The sequence below is a fragment of the Pyxicephalus adspersus genome, chromosome 1 (assembly GCF_032062135.1).
Source record: "Pyxicephalus adspersus chromosome 1, UCB_Pads_2.0, whole genome shotgun sequence".
Taxonomy (NCBI): domain Eukaryota; kingdom Metazoa; phylum Chordata; class Amphibia; order Anura; family Pyxicephalidae; genus Pyxicephalus; species Pyxicephalus adspersus.
The window spans coordinates 159,525,466-159,550,740 of NC_092858.1; the positions used below are offsets into that span (position 1 = coordinate 159,525,466).

The window sequence follows — 25,275 nt, forward strand, 5'->3', positions numbered from 1 at the left end:
AAAGAATATAATTCTGAGTTCTGACAACGCTCTTTCTTGCCAAGTCTGGAGTTTGCAGTGACCTGTTACTGGTCTGTTACATAAACCAGAAGCCTTGGGATTGGCTGCTCCAGAATGAAACGGACAGAAATCAATAGCAATGGGATGGAACTGGTTACAGCACAATACTTGAGGCACGCCGAGGCATTGCTCATTAAGAGAGAGCAGGCTGTGCTCATCATGACTTACTACAGCAACTGAACAGCAAAAGAGGAGCAACACAGAGAAATTACAAACCATACTGTCATTGCTATCACAACTAGGATTCAGGAACACAGGGATTGCTAAACTCACCATATCCTACACTTTTTGTTCTTTTTTATATACCTGTGAGATATAAATTATTATTATATTAGTAGTATTCTGGAGGCTCTGATCATCATGTACCCAACACTATCCCCAATACTATGCTCCAATGCATTCCTGATGATGCTTGGTGCCAGCCTCTGGGGGCATGGCAGTTCAGACACACGTGTCGTGAGTGGTAAGTGATGCTGCATGTAAACTTTTGTTCTGGAAACTTTTGTACGTTGACGTGTGTGCAGTAGCTGCAGTTATGGAGCCATTAAGTGACCTATTGATGTCTGATGCTATACATTGTTTCTATAGAATCCTAATATGAATTGTGTATGTTGATTTGTTTTAGTAAACTGTATTATGTCCTTTCCTAATTAAGTGCCCATGGCAATTGTGTATAATATTTGAACTGTGTAATTTTGTTTTTACTGTACATTGAAACAAAATGATTGGTATTTAATACAACACCCTATGACACTAAAATTGCTGCACACCTTGATTAACCCAACATTTGAGAGAGGGGGGTATTGGGAATATGTAATTGTATAAGTGCTGTATAATAATAGGTAATACCTAGATAGATAGATAGATAGATAGATAGATAGATAGCTTTTTGCACGGTGACTATTAATAAAGCACCTACAATCTCGTGGTCATACAGTCACCAAACTCCTAATATATACATATGTATGTATGTATATAGCATAACTTTTTTAATTCTGTGTTTACCCAAATGCATTATTTGTAGTAGTGTATAGACTTTATAATGGTACAAGGTACAGTGATGTGCAGATACCTGTAGCAGCCAATCAGAATATTCAGTTTCAGCATATGACGGCACTGTAGAGAAAAACAAATCTGATTGGCTGCTCTGTGTAACAGCTTACAGAAATCACGGTATTTCGATAAATAATATCTGTCTTTTAAGTTTGAAGGTAATATATAACTTTGCAGCTTCAGTGGTCCAGAATAAGGCATGGAGCTGTTCAAAGATGAGTTATGTCACAGATATTCCAAAAACATAGTTGACTGAACTTGTAAGGAACTCAGCAGGCTGTAAGTTATTTTGTCACATAGTCCAGAAGTGCTCATTCTGTACTTGTGTACTATGGCTCTATGCCCATCACAGCTGTGTGGACAGCATAGTGCAGCATTTATTCATGACAACCAATTAGATGTTGGAATTTATTAACGGGGAAAATGTAGAACAATAAAATATGACTTTTGATTGGATGCCATGGATTTTCACACATTCCTGTGTTTGGAAGTCAGTTTTGCTGTTGTCCCACTGCCCATTAATGGGCTTCTTACCAACTCAGATCTGACAGTCAGGCACCCCTATTCTAGGACTAAGACCAGACTCTCAAGCTCTTGCTAACACAACTCTAATAAAAGTTACATATTGTTTCTAAATGGTATTCTTAAAATTGGTGCTCTAATGTGATAACCAGATTAATCAGTATGTATTGTGTTATATGTATATGCTATAGGTATAAAGTCAATCAAAAAGCAATAGGTTCTATTTATAAAGCAGTGAATCTGATATTCACAAAAACATTCCCTGATGCAGAATCAGGTCCATGTGTTTCAATGGCAGTAATTGATTCTTCATCAGGGAATGTTTTGGTGAATGTCAGCATCACTGCTTTATAAACAGACCCCAATATTAGCTGCAAACAAACTTTTAAATGAAGCATAATACAGAATAGGTTTTTAGGTCATCCCTAGCCTATCCTTAGTATATAGTGTGTCACTAACCTGGAGCAAGCATATCTAGATCAGGTGACTCAACACCCCTATGCACATGCTCAGATGGTTTTTAAAAAAGGATAAAGTTGCTGGAGCATGTACTTTCTAAAATATATCACCCCCTTGTTTTGAACGGCCAGGTTTCAGTAACCTCAATGCATAAAAAGCCTAAAATACCTTATACAAAAAAAATATGCATGCAAAACTTTAAAGTCTTACATTGGAATATTTAACAGTGTATGGTATTCAGGTAATGGCTTGGTATTATCAGCTAAGGTAAGGCTAAGGGCTCCCACTGTTGCATTGAAAAGGATTTCTATCCACATTTATTGTCTGATGAGACTCAGAAACTTGACCATGCATAAATGCAAATGGCGTAAAAAAGAAAAATCAGCTTGTGCCTATAGATATCAGAGTCCTGATTGGTTAGTAAAGATTTATATATAAAAAATAAGCAGAATGTGGATATAAGGCGAATGCCAAGTGTAAATGTACAAGAATATCCAAGAGGTTTTGAAGATCAATATAAATTGCTGAGCCCCTGTCTTGGGCAGTTTGTTCCTCTCAGGCTACTGCTGAACTACAAATCTGGGGGTAAAGTGCCAGCCACTTGCTACAGCATGATGGAACTTTGTATGCTGGTATCATATAATGCTCACACTAGCTGAACAGTCAAGGATGATTTACTGAAAAAAGTGGAGAATCTTCCTTAAGGCACATTGTGTGACTATTGACTTTGGTTATCCAATCACAAAAAAAAATCTTCTTCACCCAATCACATGCAGATTCTTATTACGGCACACAATTCTTGGAGTAAAATCCTTAAATAATTCATGCAAATTGGCATCACCAGAAGAGCTACAAATACATGTTGCATGTTAGAACGTTTCTGATTAAAGTTATATTCATCCAATAAAATGAACCTTTCTCAGTGATGTTGTTTTCTGTTTAGAAATAAAAGTATTTTGAAGAACAGTTTAGTGTTTCATAATCCCGTTGGCTTAAACAGCTGCTTAATTAATAAACTGCAGAGTACAGCAAAAATGTCAGGTGATGTCAGTTCCAATTTTAAAATAAGTTTGGCAAGTCCACAAGCTCCATGCATAATGGAGAGGTAAGAGTGAGGTGCTGTAACGATCGTCTGGCCATAGATTTAAATGAAGTGCCTGGGGTTACTCACCAAACTGTCCATTCTGCAGATCCATAGTAAGCCACTGCCAAAATATTAAGGGAAGCACAGCAATTAGGATTTAATCATGTCATACAGTAGAGCCTCCATTTAGGGAACAAAGAACAATGCACAAAGGGAATTTGACCATAAAAAAGCTTGCTTTACTTTGACTATTCTAAATTGATTAAATCTCGTTACTGGATTGGGATATTGCTGTTTGCACTTAACTAATTGCTGAAAGTGTACAGACATTAGTCATTTTGTTGATTTGTAAGCTGTACCATCCAAATTAATTTGGGGAAATTCTCTCTTTTCTTAAGGTAGACCTTTTTTTGAGCTTTTATATTGTAATTTCCTTTTGTTTTGGCAAGGATTCTATATCATGTAGTGAAGACTAGAAATAGGATTACACTGGAGCAGAATTAGGGCTTTAGTACACAGGAGATCTTTGAACCATGGTATGGTAATTTCTTGATCTTGTTTTGCCATTCACTATCCCATTTCTTTAAAGAAAACAACATTATATGGTGTTTTTATTGTTTCTTTGGCATTTCCTATGTCTACATTTTAACTGAATGGTAATGTCCACACTCCATACATCCCTGTCCCATCTCTGCCTTATTTGAGGAAAAAGCATTTTGTAATTTATCATATGATTTATCCTATAATCATAATATCATAATAATATCATTTTCTGAGTTGATGTTTTTTTAACAGCAGATTCCGAGAGCATTGTCAAACCTTTTAAAGTGAGCTTGCTTTTGAAATGTTTAGATGCTGGGCTGTCGTGGATTCAATCTGCATATTAGTTTCAGGTCATTGGTTTTGAAAGTACTGGAGCTGGAGGCAGCCAGAGAGTGCGCATTTTCAGAAGGTGAACCCGTAATGACAGGTTTCTTTTGTGGAGTTTAAAGTAAATGACCATACTGCAGACTGATCAATTAAAGCGGACATATCATCACATTTTTTACTTTATATAAAATGGTAAATAACACTTTTATACAAGGCAAAACGTGACTTTTTTTACTAGTTTTTTATCATTTAAAGGGGAGGCCCCTACCCTGATGCATTTACCACCTCAGCAGTAAAGACTGATTGGGAAGCCCCCAGCCTCCTGGGATACATGACGTCGCTATCCTTCTGCACATGCCCAATATCGTTTTTTCTCTATTTAAAAAAGAAGTACCAATCTCACACATGTGCAGTGAGATCAACAATGGTTTTTACATTTTTGGGTGACATATGACAAAGAACCTGAAATAAGGGGAAGAAGATGGCGGCACCCAGTGTCCAGCCCACACCAGAATGATGACAGAAGATATGATGGCGCGGGACCTACTCGACTAGAATCGTGGAGGGAACCAGTAGGGTATTACTTTTTTTTGTGATAGTTCTGCTTTAAGCTAGGAGAATTTTTTGTACTGATGGATAAAAAACACAGGGAAAACATGACATATGATCTGTGATGCACTTTTCCACATGGAACACCTTGCCTGATTGAGAGTTCATTTCAGGGGAATATGGGAGGGTGACGAAAGCTGCCTCCCCCCTCCATTCTCCAAAGCCAAATTTGGTTACAACTGAAGCAATCCCTGTTCCTACACCTTTTCTACACCCCTAGATTTATTGAGAATTAAATCTTAAACATTTACTTCAGTTATCAGGACTAGTCACATTATATTGCTTAGCATGATCTATTTATATTTACCTTGTGATATACATTGGTAAACAATAAAATTAAGCAAATATTTATTAAAAAAAAAAAAGATAATAAGCATAAAAGGCGCTGCACAGGCAAAAAACAATTTATTATTGTTGACTGCACGGTCACAGATTCTAGCTGCTTGTTTAACCTCTCTGTTTAATGCACATAAATACAAGAATGCTATCACAACTAAGACACAGATGAGTTGAAGAATTGCTTATTACAAAACTGATTTCTTTATTCTTATCAGGATTAGGTAGGGACGTCAACTACACAGTAACACCAGGACCAGAGTACAGGCACAACCATGGCAAGGACTGTGGCATTGGCTGAAAGTTGCCACTAACTTGTCTGTGATCCAGATTCTTTGAATCTGGTACATTATAGCACATTTAAGTACTCTGGCTGCTAGGCTTACAGCTGAGTTCACCTGGGGGAGATTCCTTTGGGTTCATGAGATTTTTTGCACCTGTAAAGTCCAAACATTCTTTGTAATTTTCTGTTACTGTTCTAGGGTTTATGTGCACCCCTTTTTATGTAGGGTTTAGGCCAGTGTTTCTCCTCCAGGGTTTAAGTTAACTCCTCCTAGAGTTCCTTCAGAGGTTGCTAGGGATTTCTTAAGCAATGATCAGTTTGTGGTGATACAGGCCTGTTCAAGTGACACCACTGATCTTTTTGTCTTTCCATTCTGAATAGACTTAAGACTTTATTCACTTGATGAATTTATGGTTGAATGTTCTTAGAATATGTACTATCCAGTACTCCCTATCCAGAACCTTTGATCCTAAAAGAAAATATTCTAGGGAGATTCACCCAGAAAAAAAACCTAAAAAAGTACCTTTGATGCTTTAATTGAAAGATGTGTCTTTAATAGACTTTATTGGGTTTTCATTGAACATTAGGTTCGGTGAAACAAAAATCAGGGAACCCTTTGCTGGGTGAACCCATCAATGGCAGCCTCCTGTGCTCCTATATGGTGATTGTACATTGCATCTACAGGTACAGTGATGGTGCTTGGGATCGCTCAGGAAAGATGCTTGATCATCCAGAGGTCAAGCTTTTTTTATACCTGGCTTGCCAAAAGGGTCTTTTACAGCATACTCATTTACAACTTGCTGTTGTTACTGTAAGTAAGTGAGGGTAACATGTCCGATCCTATTACAAGAAAGATGGCAATGGAAACCTAAAAACAAAATATAACTTTTCGAGTTTAGGACCTGTATTCAGAACTTCCAGGCTGGAGATAAAGCTTGGATAAAGTGGTCCAGCTTGTTGTGTTTTTAGAAGAAGTGATACATTTATATCTATTGGCCAGCCTCGCCATTTCCATCCAAGAGTTTCTAGGAGCATACTGAAAGCTGGTTGTGTAATACTTCCAAATTTGACTATTCTTTGTTTTTATGAAGCATGTTTAACTGCTGTGAAAATAGGTAAATAGGTAAAAAACAAAAAAAATGTGGCATTACAATGATCTTCTGCTTTTATTCTGTGATCTTCTAAGGCCGATTGTGTTTCATGCAGATCTGGCTTCTTTATTTTTTTCCTCAGAAAAAAAAGTCTAGAGACATTTACTCAAAAGAATATACTCTAAGTACTTTTGATGCTTTAATGGAAGATTTGTTCCTATAACATTTTGGCAAACTTTGTAAAAAAAGTTCAGAGAACCCTTTACTAAGTGAACCCTGGACACCTGCCCATCTCCAATAAATGGCATTATGGCAGCCTACTGTGCTCCTACATGGGTGAATTTACAATGCACCTACAAGTACAGTGATGGTGCTTGGGATCTCAGAGGGAAGATGCTTTGTCATTCAGTGCACAAGCTGTTTAAGCATCTGGTTTGACAAAAGGGTCTTCTAAGCATACCCATTTACAGCCCACCGTCACTGGGACAGTAAGTGAAGGTAACATGTCCCATCCTATTATGGCAAAGGTGGCAATAAAAACCTAAAAACAAATTGTAACTTTTTCAATTTAAGACCTGTATTCAGAACTTGCAGACTGTAGATGAAGCCAGGATGAAGTGATCCAGCTTGATGTGTTTATAGAAGCATTGATATGTTAATATCTATTGGCCAGCCTCACATGTTTTTATACACATAAACAGGAAGACTTCTAGTCTAAGAGTTCTCAGCAGCATACTGAAAGCTGCTTGTGTAATACTTTCAAATTTGACCATTTTATGATATCTGCACACAGATGAACTGCTGTAAAAAGGTGTGCTGAATGTGATGCTTTTCAAAACAATGGTTATAAGACAGGAATGCCCATGTACACTGGTCTATACAAGTAGCTTTGTATCGCTTACAACAGTGGTACCCATTCTTTTGGAGCACACAGACCACTAAATGCACGGATTCCAGACCACACATGTGTGGGGAGCCGTGTGTCACTTAAAGGGGGGACTTTCCCCCAGAATGACGTTTTGATGTCAGAACCTGCCCACTCTCCCATCACAGCTCTAAGCCTGACCCTTGGATCTGTATGGGAGACAGATAGTCTTTGGCTCGGGCCAGTGCGCCCCCCAAGCGGGGTCTTTCTCCTGACCCTGCTGGCGGGTGCACCAGCCAGAGCCATGGCCTACCTGTCAGATGGCCGCAGACGACTAGTGGGCCTCAGATCAGGGGTTGGGGACCCTTTGCTTACAAGATTCATTTACATTAAATATGATATATATATATATATATATATAAAAATTTATATAGTATATTTTTGAAATTGAATTTGGATGGTGTTTTCTTGAGTTAGCAAATGCTTCTGACTGCAACAAGGGCACAGGATTAGTCATCAGTAGTTTTCCATGCAGTTGTTTTATTCCCCAATATTGTCCATGATTTTATTCTGCACCGTGTCTTTGTGTGGCCATCTTGGTGGAGGCTTTGCTTCATTATGGCTGGCTTTAAGGAGTGGTGATTATTCTAACTTAAACATGCCTGTGTTTGGTTTGGGCAACATTCACTCAAAGAGAATGTTCAGCTGAAGCTGAAAAAACTGAAGCTAAAGTCCAAGTACACAGCAGGCAGCCCGGTATCTGTTGTGTACATTTGGGGACAATTACAACTAATTTTAACTAGTCCTTCATGTCAATTATGCTTTTATTGGATGGACCTGCCCCTGGCCACAGCCAATAAAAATGGCTACTGCTATTTTCATTCATAGTTGAAATGAAAGAATGGTTTCAACTGGTAGTACTAGTGTGTGATTGTATGGCCCTCTGCTCAATAGAAAAGATTGTCATTAAAAAAGAGCCAACTGGTTATATTGAACAAAACCAATGTCCAGTTTAAAAAGAACCAAATCAAATCAGAGATGTTAAGACAAGGTTTTACAACTGATCTGAAACCGAACAGAAACATTACAAGTAATGTGATATTTGGCTGTGATATGTTTAGGAAGCAACAGGGAAGTTCAGCAAACACAGATCCCTTAAAAAATTAAGTAGACATATCTTTGTACTGCAGGTTTTCAGGCACAGCTTTCATTCTATTAACAGAAGTGAGCAGCATAGTTGTGACCAGATTTTGCTCAAATCAAGCAAGATTAGTGGCTGAGGGCAGCAGTGCCTTGGACTTGCCTCCCAACTTTTTATGATTTGGAAGTACTGTCCCTTTATTAGATTGAAGTACTTCTTTTATCCCCTTAGTGGAGAAAATGGGTGGGTTGATATGTACACCTCAATCATTTTTTAACACATTAACAGAATTATTATTATTTAAAACACTTTTAACTTTTTATCCAACCTCTAAATTATTTAATTTTTTGTAGAAAGGTAAAGAAAAGAAAATGTGGTAAAAAAGTACCTGCCAGTTATACCAATGCCAATCACTTTTTTATGTATGCTCTTTTTAAGATCTCCAAAAATTGGGAGGGGGGTGTGTGTTGGGGGAGTGCCATTTGCCTACGTACTTAAGCTAAAAACATGTCTCTCTTCTCTGTCTCCAAAGGTTGGGTAGGTATGCCTCAGATGATCTCACCACACCAGATATACAGCTATGAATCTTTATTGTATGGATTTTTTTCCAAAGGGAAAAGGTAAATCTCTAAGGATACTGCCCTAACACAAATACCATTTCTAGATGTATATAGGATATAGGATTATAGGATAGCAAATATTTACTTTTTGAGTTCAAGTCCACTTTTAAGGTGCCCATTCACATTACACATTTGTGCTTCCAACTTTATTGGTGGTGCAGATAGGCTCATCACCTTCATTCTGGCTGCACATAAAGAAAAATGGATGAACAACATACCATAAACAAGTAAAATTCATGTTTTTGCACCTTTAGGAACATCAGGTATCGTTATCACACACAGACACAAATTCAACATTTTGGTGTTTATCTTATTGGTCAAATACTCACTTCTTATTGACACATCTTCTCTTTATTGGCTAAACTGAATTTGGAGATTATGTCTGTGCTTTCTCTCCATCTTCATCTTCAAATGAAAGAATATTTGTGGCCAGCAGAAGGTGAAAACAACAACATGTTAATGGACTGCATAAAATTGATGTGGTTGGTAGTAGGCAGCCTGGGTATTGCACCATTACTTTAATGGCTGTATATAGCCAGCATTACCCATTTTGTTACCCATGTATTGTGATGAATGCCCCCATATTGTCATCATTATCCAATTGTCCAGCTACTGTCAAAATTACCTTTTTCTTGCACATGGGTTTTCACATTTTACTATTTGCTTCCTATATATTGTCATCAACCCATATCTGTTGCCCAAGTGTTGTCAGTGTGTTGCTCTTCTGTCATATTGCCCAGTTGACAATCCAGATTAATAGTGTTTTACTCAAGCATTTCCCACAATTTTGCACCATAGCCAATGCATGCTGCAGTATCGTTTATTTTTCTGAAGACTCTCAATTCCACAGGGGCCCTAGTGACATATATATTAATATATTCAATGGGGTGAGGTAGTAGCCTGACCAAGAGCAAGTATGCAAAGATAAATACCTGTAAAGGTAAAAGCTGCACATGGGTAGCAGCTCTAACAATAACTTGCAAGGAAAACCAATGCCAGTTTAGTACAGATTGGGATGAAAAAAATTGTAAAGGCAAAAGTTGCACATGGGTAAAAGTTTTCATTGTCAGGTTCAATGGAACCCAATACTCCATTTTTACAGATAGTGGCAATATTTCTTTAGCCTTGTACTTAGAAAAGTAACAAGATGATGATACCAAAGTATCACCTGTGATTTTGTGTCTCTAAGCCAGGGATTAATGGACCAGCACCAGAGCCTGCACCTGTCTCTGTAGACCCTGGCCTGTGTTTTTTTTCAAATACTCCAGCTTGGGGCTATTACAGCATAGCTTAGATCCACCAGAGCTTTTAGCTTTAAAGTTTAATAGCAGAAACTATACACTTGGCTCCAAAACTACAATCTTTTTACAGCCACTGTACAAATTGCATCAGTTTGACTTTTCAATAATATAGAAGGGGAATAAATCTAGTATTTGTAGATAAACAGTTTTTGGTGTCTCCCAAAGCCAGCTGGTAATGTAAATGTGCTGTGTTCCTCCAGCTCTGCTGCAGTGCTGTGCCCTGACATCATGAAGAACGAGAAGTGATGATAATGCACTTTGTAGAGATGCAATTACTTTAAGTATATATTGGGCAGGAAAGATGCAAGCTAATCTCGTTACCCACCATTTAACAACCAGTGTATTAATCATAGCCATTATACCTTAATGACTGCTGTTTACTGCATTCTGTTTTCATTTTTTTATACGGCAGGGTTTTATATGAACTGCTGCTGATTATTTTTACTTCTCTATTACAAAACTGTAAGCAATGGTACACGCGCCTTGTAGCGTGTAACGGGAAGGAGAGAACTCACATTTAGTAATATACATTCTGCAGGAATAGATCTTTACGTGCATTTGATTTGTGCTTTTGATTACAGGTTTAAAGACCTCCTGTGAGAATTTAGGTGTCTCTATACCCAAGATCAACATTTGAATATATTTCAGCTTAGCTGTCTTTAGAAATGGTGGCTGAATTTTTTTTCCTATATTTTATCTAGGGTGACAAAATTCACTCACTTTATGTTTCCCAGCCCCATTTATTCACCTCCATATATAGAATGGTGTTCTGCAGCTCACATTGGTGAGATGGACAAGGATATAAATGCTGTTAAAAATTTGATTCTCAGTTCACTATTGGAACTTTGGAACTTGTTGGATTACTGGTAAATCCATCAGGCAATTGTATGTACGAATATGTAAGTACAAGCCATAAGAAAGGTCATGTGTAGTTGAGCTTCATAGATGGAAGTCAGAAGCACTATGCCAACAAGGTTTTAGTGAATTCAAGTAAAGATTATGAATGTTGGAATCCAAAAGGCTGAAGGCTGAGAATTATGTGACTTAAATGTTAGCTGTGGAGCAGAAGCTACAACAACTGACAAACCATGGACAAGCATGCTGGTATCATCTACCTACAGCAACTGCTGACTGCACCTTGTGGAGAGCCTCACCATGGATTAATGGTTTTCACCCCTATGTATGTCCCTATAAGGGAAAAAAGCCCTTTTTGCCCTGGAGACCATAGTCACGTGAAAAAGACAGAAATCCAAAAATGATATTGTTGTTGCTAAAACTGAGGATGAGAAAATCTCCAATGGGGATTTGTAAATTGGCACATTTGTGAAGGAACATTTTCATTCTCTTCGAAAAGATTTCACTTCATAATGTCTCTTTATAACAAAAAGCTATAAGAAAGATTCTGAGAGGTCATCAAGGAGAATGATGTTACTAGAACCTTTATATTTGACACTCTGACTGAGCCCTTTTCAAACTTCTTTCCCCAAAGGGCCCCTTATATCATTTTCAGATGTCAGGGAACCCCTACTAAAACCAATTTGGGAGCATCTCTAGGAATTCCCGTTAAAACCAATTATTTAGGGTCATTGTGGGAAAAGCTTTTTACATTGGTAGCCAGAATATTCACCCTTACAGTGTTGGTTAGAATGTCAAACCTATAGACAACTAAAATACCATTAATGTCATGTAGTTGGCTGTAGCAAGTGGTATTGGCCTCCAGGAACTATGTAGGGATCATCAAATAGAAGATCTATGAACATAAGTTTGGTGAACCCCTAACAACCTCTGGAGGAACCCTGGGGATCTACAGAACACAGAACTTGAGAATGATTGTTCTAACTAAAGTGTAAAAAGCACTTATTCACAAACTGGCATGTGTGCTTACTGCAAAAACCCATGAACAGGTCCTTTGCCTGCCCATTTTAGAATGGACAGTGCCAATCTATTTACCCATCTATTCCAAAAATTTTGGAGCTGTTTAGCAACAAAGATGTTAACAGGATGAAATGAGAACGGCAAGAGAGAACATAATAGCATCCAATGTGCAGGACCTGGCAATGGTGAGATAAGTAACACAATTACTATCATGTGGAGCACTCACAGAAGAAAACCATGTTTAAGTAAGACAACATTCAAAAAGCTTTATGCAACCAAATTTGATGTCCAATACTATTTATGATTTTGTTACCATAATTATTGATTTTGTTTACAAAAAATAACAGTCAGGACAGCTGAAATGTATGCCGTTTCCCTGTGCTGTTGACATTAAGGGGTTTTGGAAAAGGGGGCATGAAATGTGAACACATAGTGCAGTAGTGGGCCAAGTGTGCAGAATTACATGTGTGAAGAGAAGGGTCTCAACATGCCCTTGTTACCAGGGGTGATTCTGGGCCCTGCAGTCCTGGGCAAATATGAGACAGTGGCCTGAAATCTGGAGCATTCCAGCACCCTCTACCCCTGTGATTTTGTCGATTGGATCCTGGAGCGGTGGGGACCAGAGGCAATTGCCCACTTTGCCCTACCACTGAGGATTGTTCCCCTGTAAGTAGATGTACTTGTATTATTATTTTTATTAATAATAATAATAATAATAATAATATTAATAATAAAAGTTATAATTTGTATTTAAAGGTAGTATAGGGCTTTGTTTGAACTGTGATTGAAACTGAGACAAACATTCAATTTGGTGTGTGTCAGCACCATATGTGGACTTCTTAAAGGTTTAGGCCCTTTGAGCCACAGCCCACAGTAATTCAGTTTCACTCATGAAAAAGAGTTGCTGGCCAGGACTAACAATACTTTTTAAATTTATTAGCAGTAAGTGCCAAAGATAGTACTTTAACAACTGGAACAGAATGACAGCTGGGGAACTTGCATTTTCAAAAGGAACTTTAGTCATAGCAGCTTCAATACTTTTAAAGTGGACTTAGCACCACATTTTTACTTTACAAAAAAGGGTAGACAGCCTTTTTATTTAAGTAATTTTTCCTTTTTTTTGGCTTACAATCCTTTTTATTACGAGTAAAGCCCTTCCCCTTTTGTTTTATGTCCTATACCAAGCATCCCATGAGGCATCTGGCTGCTCCTCCCATGCATGCCTGATATCGGGCATGCACAGAAGGGGCTTTTTCCTACATAGGATGTGCAGTGAGATCAGCACACTTTTTTCAAATTTACAGATGTCACCTGATCTCGCACCTGCACAGTGCGGGATTGGGTGACGTAGCCATAAGTATAGCTTTAAGTACAGCAGTTCTTTAATCAGCCACTGTTACCTTCTCATTTAGGACAATGCGACAGGCTCCTAATAGCCCTCCCATTTCCAAACAAGCTTTACCATATATACCTGAATATAAACCAGAATCAGTGATTCGAATAAACCAAAATCAGAATGTAAACTGACAGGTATCTTGTTATAAAACGGTAAACAACTAAAATGCTAACAAAATTTTAACAAATAAAAAAACATCCATGGTGCATTATTTTTTTTACTTCATATAAAAACCGCTGGCATGGCTTAGAATGTAGACTGCAAGCCAGGTTTTTCCATTCAATATCAGTACCTAGCATATCAATTGTTTTTTTTTCTGAATGGGCACAATTTACCAGATGCATACTCAATATTCTTGAGGAAGGATGTTGAGGAAGAGTAGAGGTTTCTGTAGCTGCAAAGAAAATGGTATTAGGCTCCATCATTTTAGAATGGGATGTCCAGCAAGCTGGTTTGATGGTCAGGGATCACAAACTTTTAGTCATATATTCTATGTCAATTCTGTATAAATCTCAGCTATAGACACATCATCACCTATAATACTGTTTTGTGGTCAGCCATAAGACCCTTTAAATAAATTCAGCTAGCACTTGCCAGGTACAGTGTGCTGTTTATTTCCTGTGTAGGTAAAAATCGTTGTATGCAGCAAAGGAATGATTTGTAGTTTCCCGTCAAGTGAAATATTGGAAATGGTAGAAATAGTAATAATGATTGGTGAAGCTGGCAAGGCTGCCGCTTTCTTACAGAGAAAATGCTTGCAGGCATTTTACACACTGATTTATGTTAGACTTCTGCCCACGGACTTAGGTAGTCATAATATATTAGACTTTAATTTCTCTGTTTTGGCTGACAGATCTTCAGCAATCAAAAGAAGCTGATGAACATTTTAATATGCAAAGGCTGTAAAAAAGAAAAGACATAAAAAAAAAGAATATATTGTGAGACACTTCAGAAATGAAATATATCTATCTATCAAACATGAAACATTTAAATAAGCCCTATTTAGGGTAAAGCTGTGGTGAGAGATTTTGCTTTATACTGCAAGGGTTTTGGGTTTATTGTCCAATAGAGGTACTCTACTAAAAACATACATTCATCTACCATGTTTGTATGGGTACCTTCCAGGTAATAATATTATTACACAGTATTAATATAGCGCCAACATATTACGCATCGCTGTACAAGTCCATAGTCATGTCACTAACTGTCCCTCAAAGGGGCTCACAATCTAATGTGCCTACCATAGTCATATGTCTTTAACACAGTCTAAGGTAACTCTTTTGGGGGAAACCAATTAACCTCACTGAATGTTTTTGGAATGTGGGAGGAGTACCTGGAGGAAACTCACGCAAACACAGTGAGAACCTGCACACTCCATGCTGATAGTGTCCTAGCCGAGATTTGATCCTGGAACCTACTGCTGCAAAGGCCAGAGTGCTAACCACTGAGTCACTGTGCTGCCCTAGGTAGGTTAATAAGGTTCAGACCAAAGAGGTCTCTTCCTGAGCATTTGCATTACTTAACAGAGATTTTGGACTGTAAGCTCTTTGGTTTGCATGATTGATCATCTAAACCTAACTCCAGTAAAAACAGCAAATAAACCCTTTCCCCTCTGCCCTTTTTCCATTGACCCAGTGGAGTGGAATTCTAGATACAAGGAAGCGCTCATGCCAGAGCAGCCAATCCACAATGATTACTGTCATGTTGGATTATAGTGATGTCATCCACCCATAGGCATCTGGTATTCTTGCAAAATTTCCTCGAACGTCAGATAGTTTTGCAAAATTTCGGCGAAATGATTTTGTGAAATCCATCGGAAAATTTGAGACATTTTAATAGGAGGATTCACAGGTAATCCTCCTGCTTGCGTTAATTAACCTCTAGTGCCACAAATTGCACACTTAAAAAAAAAAAATTAAAATTCGGTTTCGATTGGCGAATTTACACTGGCAGTTCTCGCTTAAAATTCAGTAAGTGAGAATGGCCAAATACGCCGTGAGATCAAGTTTTAAAATCCTGCTCGCTCATCCCTATCCACCCATACTATTTCACAACGGACTTTACCATAGACTCTGGACTCTCATAGACTCTCTAGACATTCTTTTTTTCCACACTTAAACTGAATCTATTACCATAATTTTCACTTTATATAGAAGACTAGATAACCTGGGTTCTGGATGTATTTTTTAGATACAAGATAAAAGAACAATCCTACAAGGAAGGGGTGGAGGAAAGGGATGGTAGTTGCAAACATATTGAACATTTATGAGTCAATAGGCAGTCTCTCTCCCATTGGTCTGAAAATTTCATTCCCAGATCGGTCTCCCAAGTCTTCTGGAAATTAGAACAGTGCTCTGGAGAGGTATTTTGAAACAAATTCATTATGGATGTAGTGTGCGCCAGAAGTGTTTTGTCTAAACAGTTTTTCGAAGGCCACAATGATAATTTTTGCCCGAGGTCGAAAGCTCTGGTGTAATTCTTAATTTGTAAGAAGGGAGACCTGCCTCTCGACTTGGTCCATCAGTCCCCCCCAGCTGCATGGTTGTTTTTACTCTCCAGCTTGTTGAAAGTATGAAAAAACAGTGAAAAACAAATGAACCCTAAATTATCAAGAAATTCTATTTAAAAAACAAAACAAAAAAAACTGATTCACCTTTACTTCTGCAGATCCGTCGGTCCAGTTATCCGCTTTCATCCCAGTCAGGGAGCGACAGGCACGGCAATCTTTTTTTCTTATCTTCTGCCTACATCACCCGATCACTGCGCAGTCACAAGATTGGGTGGCGTAACCTGCTGTTAATTGAAGAAAAGTTCCTTCCGTGCATACCTGAGCAGCCTTCTGGGACATGTGATGTGGGCATTCCAGGAAGCTCTGCGCTACCATTCTTTCTTTATTGCCGTGGTAAAGGGGAGGGACTTCACTTTTTTTTTAAAAAGGGTTGTAACCCCCCCCCAAAAATGAAGGTAAATTTTACTTTTAATAAAGGGGTTGTCTGTCCTTTATGTAAAGTAAAAACCCTGTGATAGGTCCACTTTAATAGCAGTTAGAGTTGTAAACAATTTGTCAAACTACTGTAGAAATATAATATCAATACTGTCTATTTTTAAGCATCAGCATACATCATTAATTATTACCATTCATCACAGACTAACATAACCATTCATCAAAGTAAATGTGTTTGATCAGTGGCATGCCACAGTAAAAAGAAAGACCCAAGAAATATCAATATTCACTTGTCAATTTTCAGCTATCACTCATCCATCACCACTCATCTGCTCATTTTTGTCGTGTTTGTACTCACCATTTAGTCTTTGTAGCCTGTTCACATTTTTGGCACTTCAAAAATATTAGACATGTACTCTACTAGCATTTCTGAATTTGTTTTTTTCAAAACATAACGAAAGCCATAACTAAACAAGGCAAATTCTCAAAGCAATCATATTGATTATTTTAATTGATCGGTATTATTTTTGTAATTGAACTTTACAAATTCAAAAACCCATTGTGTAGCAATGCTTGCCTGTAGCTGTGCAGCTGTCTATGTTGTATTTTATGGCATTTTATAAGCGCATTTTGCTGTTTTGATTGTTTGTAGTGTTGTGCAAAAAGTTTGTGACACAAGGGTGGCTTAAGAAAAAGGTGTATAGGATAGTTGTCTTAAACCCCATCATTTTCAAGGCCCATAGTCCTTACTTTTCTCCCCATCATGGATGTTAGCTGGGTAGTCTTTGTCCCTATGCTCTGCCAGGGGGTTCTTTTAATGGTTGAGCTTAAGACCCATGACTAAAACAAGACAAAGACCCCGCATACAGTGCCCTCCCCTTCACAAAAACTCCTCAAATTACACCCCCTCTCAAATGATGGTTAAATGGCCAAAAGGCCTTTTATTAACAAAATTTCTCAGAACAGTTACAATTATATAAACATTTTCTAGAAATAACCAAAACAAATAAATAACTCTAAATAACCAATTAGCAAATAATTACTATAAATACCAATCCACATAACAATACAAACACATAAATAACACATTTACTTATAACCTTGACTCAATGAACCCACTCTCCTGGTTACTGGTCCACGAAAGGCTCCCTCCACTATACCCCTAAACTTATTTTGGTCTGCATCACCGTGATATATATGCTCCCAGCCGCACCCCATCTCAGGAACGATATCAGCAGCACTCACATCCTATTTCAACCAAGACCCATCAACTACCAATAACCAAAATTCCAGAGAGACCCATACCAAAGATGAGCCTCTCACCCTCACTGAAATAGCCCAGAAAACCACCTTTCTTCGAGGACCTCACCGCAGCAACAAACCCCAACCTAACCAAACCCCCACCATCACCCATATACTAGGGAGTGTGGGCGGGAAATTTTCTCCACTCTCCCTGTCCTGCCATAGAATGATCCTGTCCTTCCGTTTCCTTCCCACCTTTCACTCCTCTTCCCCTTCCCTCAACTATGTCACCCCCCCCCCCCCCGCTCCAACTTCTCCTCCTAACCACGCTGCAAATTAGTTAACCTTAGCACTGCCTGCTCCCTACACTTCCCAGTCATGTAGGCCTTCCACTATCCTTTCACTACGTTCTCCTGTTCCAGGCCTCTCTTTACTGATACTGGAGAAAAAGGAAACCAGGCCATCATATTGGAAACCATAAAGAAGATATGGAGTGGCTGAATCTGCTGCTGCATTAATTAAGCCATGCCATATGACTCCAAGAAAGCCAGGCTAGTAGGGAGATTGTGGCAAGAGCCAGCCCAAAGAGAGGAGCTGTGCCTTCCAGAAAGAGAGAGACTAGATATACAAAATAAGTAAATGTAATATAGCCCTGTGATAATATTCTCTAGCAATACTGAGAAGATAATTTTTTTCATGTTGCCTGTTGCTGGGCTGGGGGTTTTTGGTTAAGGTTTTTGCTTATCCTGACACCGTGGTTATGGTGGGGCAGTTATCTTTGGCCCAATACAAAAATGATCTAGAAAAAGACCACCATGGCAGGATCACCAGGGGTTATTTTATTTAAATCTGTATTCCCATCCAGAATCAGACAGAAAACTCCCTCACTCACACTTTATGCAAAAAAAAAACAAAGTTTTGGCTATAGATAAACTTTAATTGTTGCAAGGGTGTAAAGAATTAGGAAAAGTTGGATTTATTATCTCTTCATCATATCACCAATGGTTGGATAGTCGCTTTTAGTCACAGAATGCCCAAACATTTATTTGCTTCCTAGACTAAAGCTTTTACAAAAAAAGAAACTCATGCACATTTCAGGTTATATTTATGTGTTTTTTTTATTTTAGCTTTCTTATACACACATTTTTACATTAAGGCATGGTGAGGAATGACTTTATGAAGGATGGTGTTCTCAACGGAGACTGCAGGCATTAAACATGCTTTTGTGTGTGTCGAGAAGCTCATTCATTCTACTTGTTGAATTATTATGCACACCGTGCAACTGCACATAAGGACATGAACAATACAACACCGTCAACTGAACAACACTGTTTTTTACATGAGTTCCTAACTATTTCTGTCAGTTTGACAGAAATAGCTTCTGTCAAATGGCTTTGAGTAATGTGTATGGAGCACGTCTTGATTTCATGGATGATCACTATGAATAAATTACTTTATGATGTATAAATCATCTCCTACATTTGACAGGGCTGAGTATGTTCTGCTTCCTTATTGAATTCTTGGTAGACTTTGAATGACATTTAATATATATGATTTCTCAGAAATACTGTCTCATTCTTTAGTTTTTTCAGATTGTTAAAAAATATCTAGAATTTACTGACATACATATAAATGTGAAAAACTTACAGATATCTTACTAGGTATTATGGGCAACACAAGCATTTTAAACAATATTAGACATTAGGTAAGAAGTTTTTACCTAGAATTAATGATACTTTAGGAGATGGCAGAAAATGATGCGGTGGTGGTGGGTTCCGGGGAAAGGAATCTTCTAGTATTTTACCTTCCATTGTTCCCCATTAACCTGCTCATGATATTTTCTGTACTTCTCTGTGCAATGCATGTACATAATGGCTGGTGGAAAGGACTATCTTCCTGCAAATATGAATGCACTCTGCTTAAAGCACACCAACCTAGATAACTTTGTAATCCTGAGCCTTAATGGAGTGCAATCCAGTGAAGGTGGGCTGGAAGATAAAGGTTGAGGTGGAAAAAACTAGATAATGCTGGATGTTCTTCAGCTAGAAAATGAGGTGGACTTATTGGACGTGATATATTAAAGCTCTCCAAGGCTGGAAAGGATACACTTTCATCAGTGAACCTGAGTAATTAAGTAAACTTGGAATTTATTTCCTAAAAGTAATTTGCTATTTGTTAGCAAATGTTTTAAATCCTGGACCAGGTCCACTCCAAGTTTGCTGGTTCACCCAGGTTCACTGATGAAAGTGTAACCTCTCCAGCCTTGGAGAGCTTTAAGAAATCAAGCCTATTGTGTCCTCAGGTGGACTCAGTATGTATGGGAGGCTTTTTATGAGAACCTTATCAATCAAAGGAAATGCAGGAAATTGCTAGGACCTCATTCTGCCTCATCCCTTACCTGTTCCTTCTAGAGATGCCGAAGCCTTAAGAAGCACCTGTAATTACCACAAACTTTTCACATGTAACAGTTGTAAATTTTCATGTCTTTTTAATGAAAAACAACTTCCTAATTTGGTTTCCATCATGATTTAAAATTTCTATTCTGGTAAAAATAAATATGCACAATGAAATTGCTGCTCATATTGTACCCAACTAAGCAACATTCTTCCATTCAGAATGCCTTAAATACATCCACAAGGAGGGTGCTGCATGCATATTTTGACGCATTTGCCTTTTAAATTCTTTGGCAGCATCAACTTTTTTTTACAGATATATAAGGAATAAAGGATTTTATGTTTTTGTTTTTCAGTTATGTACAGTAGCCTTTGGTTCTTTTTCTACTGAAGGGTGTACAGAAAGCTATTTTCCCCTTGGCACCTGTCATGTCCCTAGATAAGAATTTCAAGCCATAAACCACTTTCTTTGACATCTCAGCGTGCTTTAACATTGATTTCAGGAGTATGTGTGGGATGCTTATGGCCATTTTTACTGAGAACCAAAAAATATTGATTATGTAGCTCCATAGCTGTCAGGTTCAGGCTACATTTGACCTGCCATTGTGGTGGCTGTTGGGTACCTAACGAGATTGAGTACCCAGTGCCTGACTTTTGCTTTTGGTTAACCCTAGCATCAAACCTGGTTATTAATTAATGAGATGGTTTAGCTATGTGGTATTTAGCAAGAAAACCCTCCAAAGTCAGAAACCAAGCTTTTTGGGCAGTTTGCATCGTAAGAGTATTCCATGCCTATTGCTAAAAAAAAAGGAAAAGGGATAAGTTGTTATCCTGGTGGAGGTGAAGTATTTCAAGCACCATTTACCTTGCTGTGAGTCAGAACCATCATCAGATAGGGCTTGATTTATTAAAGGGCTCCAAGACTGGAGAGGATAGACTACCATGGGTGAACCTGGGTGAATTAGCAAAATTGGAATACATCTGGTCCAGGATGTTGTTGCCAACAGCAAATGATCTTTAGGTAATCAATTCCAGGTTTGTTGGATCACCCAGCTTCTCCTATGACTGTCTATCTTTTCCAGTCTTGGAGAGCTTTAATAAAATCAGGCCCATATCCTTAAAGTTCGGCTATCCCTAAAGAAGTCCAGTTGCTATATCACCCACCAGAGGTTAACAACATAGTCTTGCTATAGTCTGGTTCTGCAAATGTTAGCGACCTCATGTATTTTTTTTTTAACTTAATCTGCTTCTTATCTGATTTGTAATCTAACTTCATTGCTTCCTGCAACACATTTTGGATTTCCATTTATGTAAATTTTTTTCAGCAACCTCCATTAACTTCTTTCTGAGGTGATTAGTCACAGCTGTGCTCAATCCTATATTAATGTAGTGTTACCCATTAAATTTCATAAGGTAATGTTCAACCTCACCTCGATAAGCCATGCTACCAGCTCAAATCATTTATTTTACAACCCCCCCTTCGTCCCACTTCAGTGGTGCATGATAAGCCACCATGGCTCTTTACGTAGATGCCTCCGGCAAGCACTCCGTCACGATCAAGCTCAGTCATAAAGTTCATTAGGAAAAAAAAGTAAACACAAAGAGGATGCATTTAATGAGAGCTTGTAAAACACAAGAAAGGGATCTGAAAAGGCCAGATGAAATAAAAAAGGAGTAATTGGAAAAGTAGCTAAATTACAGTGCAGAATCCATTTTGAAAGATCAATGTTTAATATACAGTATGGAAGAGACGCCAACGATCTGTACATTTTTTTACTTAAAAGCTACTGTAAAACTGCCATGACTCAGGCTCTTGGCTGGGAAGCATTTTGTCATATAACACATTTAAGATCTTTTCCCAGATAGAGAAATTTGGCGACAAACACACTGCCTCATTTGCAAAAATACAGAAGCTTACGGATGTTTTAGCTATATTAACAATAATTGGCAGAAAAATAGTGCTGAGCTCAACGGCTTTAACCCAACACCAGATGCATCTATCTGTCAAACGTCAGCTCATCATCGCTCAGATTCATTGCTTTACAAAGTTATTTTCTAAATTTGTTTGCTGTACCAAATGATAATAATGGAGAATAAGTAAAATAAACAGTTCAGAATTACAATTGTTATTTGAATTCTATATAAAGTACATGTGTCTGGTTTTTGATTTTCATTTTATACAATGCACTTCCCACATAAGTATTAAATAAATTCACATGTCTATGATGTGTGATATAAAAATTAAACTTTTAAATTAAAGCTACTTTATGCAATATTATTAGTAGCTTGTCCTGTGTTGCAGTGATGATGTTGTTCTTCCTCCAGGGGAGAAAAAGTGACCACATGGCCAGAAGTGGAACCATGCCACAACTACATTGCAGTGCAACTGCATGCAAATGTGTGCACAAAATGGTTCCTGGAAAATCTGAAATGGCCCCAAATAGGCATCATACATGTGCATTGTGTTATGAAGCTGCTGTCTGCTTGAAAAGGATACCCAGAGTCAGTCCCCTGTGGTACAATGCACAGTGTAGTTCCATTCAGGGGTATTGGACTTGATGTTATACAAATGAATACCTCACAACAAAAAAAGTACCTAGAATTCCAACCTCCATCCGAAGGCCTGGATATAGGACTTCCATGCTCGACACAATGATCCTATAGTTTAGTAGTTCCCTGAATATCAGGAAAAGAGGTTGACAAATAGGACAGAAGATGTGTCTAATGTCCCGATGTGTTACTCCTACTTGGCTTCCACAGGAGAGGGTGAAACTGGTATTTGGACCTGATACATATAGAAAAAATGACAATAAGTATGGCAGAAGGAAAACACTAAAGCTCAGTCACAAATATCACATAAATAGTGTTACTTGATGCTATGAGAACTTTTAAGGAATAACTTCTTGGAAAGCCTTGCTGTGCTTTAAAAAACACATTGCATTATATATACTTTCTCTAGACTTTAGCACCAAAGCCTTACAAAAGCACAGACCGTATGTGAAACAACTGCTTGTGTTTGAGGAATAATCTACCAAAAGCTGATATCTTAACTGTGGTAGATGCTGCAGAATCATATTTCTCTCAGTGATTCAATTTGTGAAATCTGTGTTCCTAGCTTATTAGGTCTGCACATCTGCTGTGGCCATTATGAAGGGCTACCATTATCCCTGTTGGAATGTTTGCTTATTTTATATTATTATAAAAATTTAACAGAAAGTGATAAATGAAGATGGAAACCCCCACAAAACTTCAAGGTAATCAGAAGCAGAGTTCTGAAGTATAGCAAGAAAATCTCACTGTTGAAAAATATAAGACTTATAAAAGCCCAGGAGCCAGTTCAATACACTGGGCTTCTCAAATAATGTACCTGTTATGGATTGAAATGCATCAGTAAGTGCAGTGTTCTACTACCGACCAACCATGCTCCCAATTACTCACATTTACCTGAGTGGTTGTGATTGGGAACCATTTTGTTCACGTGTTTGTATATGGCTGAGGTTTTTGTGCATTGTGGTGAGGTTCCTGAAAGTGACAAGTTGTTTCTGGTAGCATAGTTGGTTTTCCTCCTTTGGAGGAAGAACCACATTTCAATTGCCTTACTCAACCATTTGACAAGGTGGTTGTCAAACACATTATTCTGCTGAAAGTTGCTATTAGAAGATGGGTACACACACTATGGTCACAAATCAATGGTCAGCAACAATACTAAGGTAGGTTGTGTCCATTTAAGTGCCAAAGAAAAATCCTCCACACTGTTGCACAATTAGTCTGAAACCCTGACACAATGCAGGTACAATCCATGCTTTTGTTTTGGTAATGCCAAATTTTGACAATTTAAATGTTGCAGCAGAAATCGGGACCAGGCAATATTTTTCCAATCTTCTCCTGCCTAGTTTTGGTGAGCTTGTGCAAAATGAAACTTCAGGTGCCTGTTCTTAGCTGACACTGCTGGGTCTCAGTGTGGTCACCTGCTGCTGTAACCCGTCTGTAACCCATCTGCTTCAACCTCTTCTCTAACCTCTGGAATCAACAAAGCTTTTTAACCAAAAGAACTACAGCTCTCTAGATATTTTCCTTTTTTAGACCATTCTCTGTAATCTTCAGAAACTGTTGTGTATGAAAATCCCAGCAGATCACTAGTTTCTGAATTAGTAAAATCAGCCTATCATCAACCATTTCATTATTATTATGTTTCTTCCCTACTCAAATGCTAAATTTGAATTTAGCAGATTGTCTTCACAATGTCTACATGCCATGCATTGAATTGGTTTCATGTGATTAGCTGATTAGTTATTTGCTTTAATGTGCAGGTAAACAGGTATACCTAATAAAGTGTCCAGTGAGTGTATTTCATGCAAGGTCCACGATAAAGATATAAGTGAATTACATAATGAAAAGTATTTCCCATTCATCCTTGCAGTACCCATTTTGAACAGTTTTTTGTTCCCCATTCAGCCTGCATAGGATTTCATTATGCAAAAACATTTGCTTTCCCCCTAACACTTCTGTGTTATGATATGAGCTTGACACCATCGTCATCACCTGAAGCACGTCCAGTATCAGAGAACAAACTCCAGGAGCTGTCAGGTGTGGAATAATGCCATGTTTACTGGCCACAGTGACCAACAGGAAAACAAAGCAGAAAGATAAACCAATATATTTGTTGTGCAGCGGCGTTACAAGTTCCATCAAATATCCCCTCTGTGCAGATGCATTAAAAAGTTATATTGCAATGTTAAAATAATCAAAAAACAAGAAGAAGGGCTTGAAATAAAACTATTTTGTTTTTCATTTTAGTAGGCTTTATACACATTCAGTATATGTCCCATTGTTACAAACACAATAAAGTCAAATCCTTCGTTGGATCAAAGCCTTCCAGACTATACCAGTGAGCTCCTGCAGGTTTTTCTATTTAGACACGATACTGAGATTTAACAAACATATACAGATCTTCTATTGGACAATACAGTCTATCCTTTGGGATATCTGCAGAGATACAGGTAATTTCTGAAGGAAATCTGAGCTGCAGGGAACCTTGTAGTTCTCATGTAGGGTTCTATTGCTGGTTTTTCCTATGCACAGAAAAAAGGCTTCCTGGGCATCATCAGTGCAGTGTATGGAATGTACAAAT

At 38.1% G+C, this 25,275-nt stretch overlaps 1 protein-coding gene across 2 annotated transcripts in view; it reads left to right on the forward strand.

Annotated features, from left to right (window-relative positions):
• The first annotated feature begins 218 nt into the window (after positions 1-218).
• The window catches only part of CHODL (chondrolectin), a 52,382-nt gene continuing 27,325 nt past the window's right edge, over positions 219-25,275 (forward strand). The window contains exon 1 of one of the 2 annotated variants that reach the window (XM_072432149.1): positions 219-523. In XM_072432149.1, coding sequence (XP_072288250.1) covers positions 421-523 — 103 coding nt within the window. In that variant the 5' untranslated portion in view covers positions 219-420. The remainder of the gene's footprint in view (positions 524-25,275) is intronic. The other variant, XM_072432156.1, reaches the window with a different exon arrangement.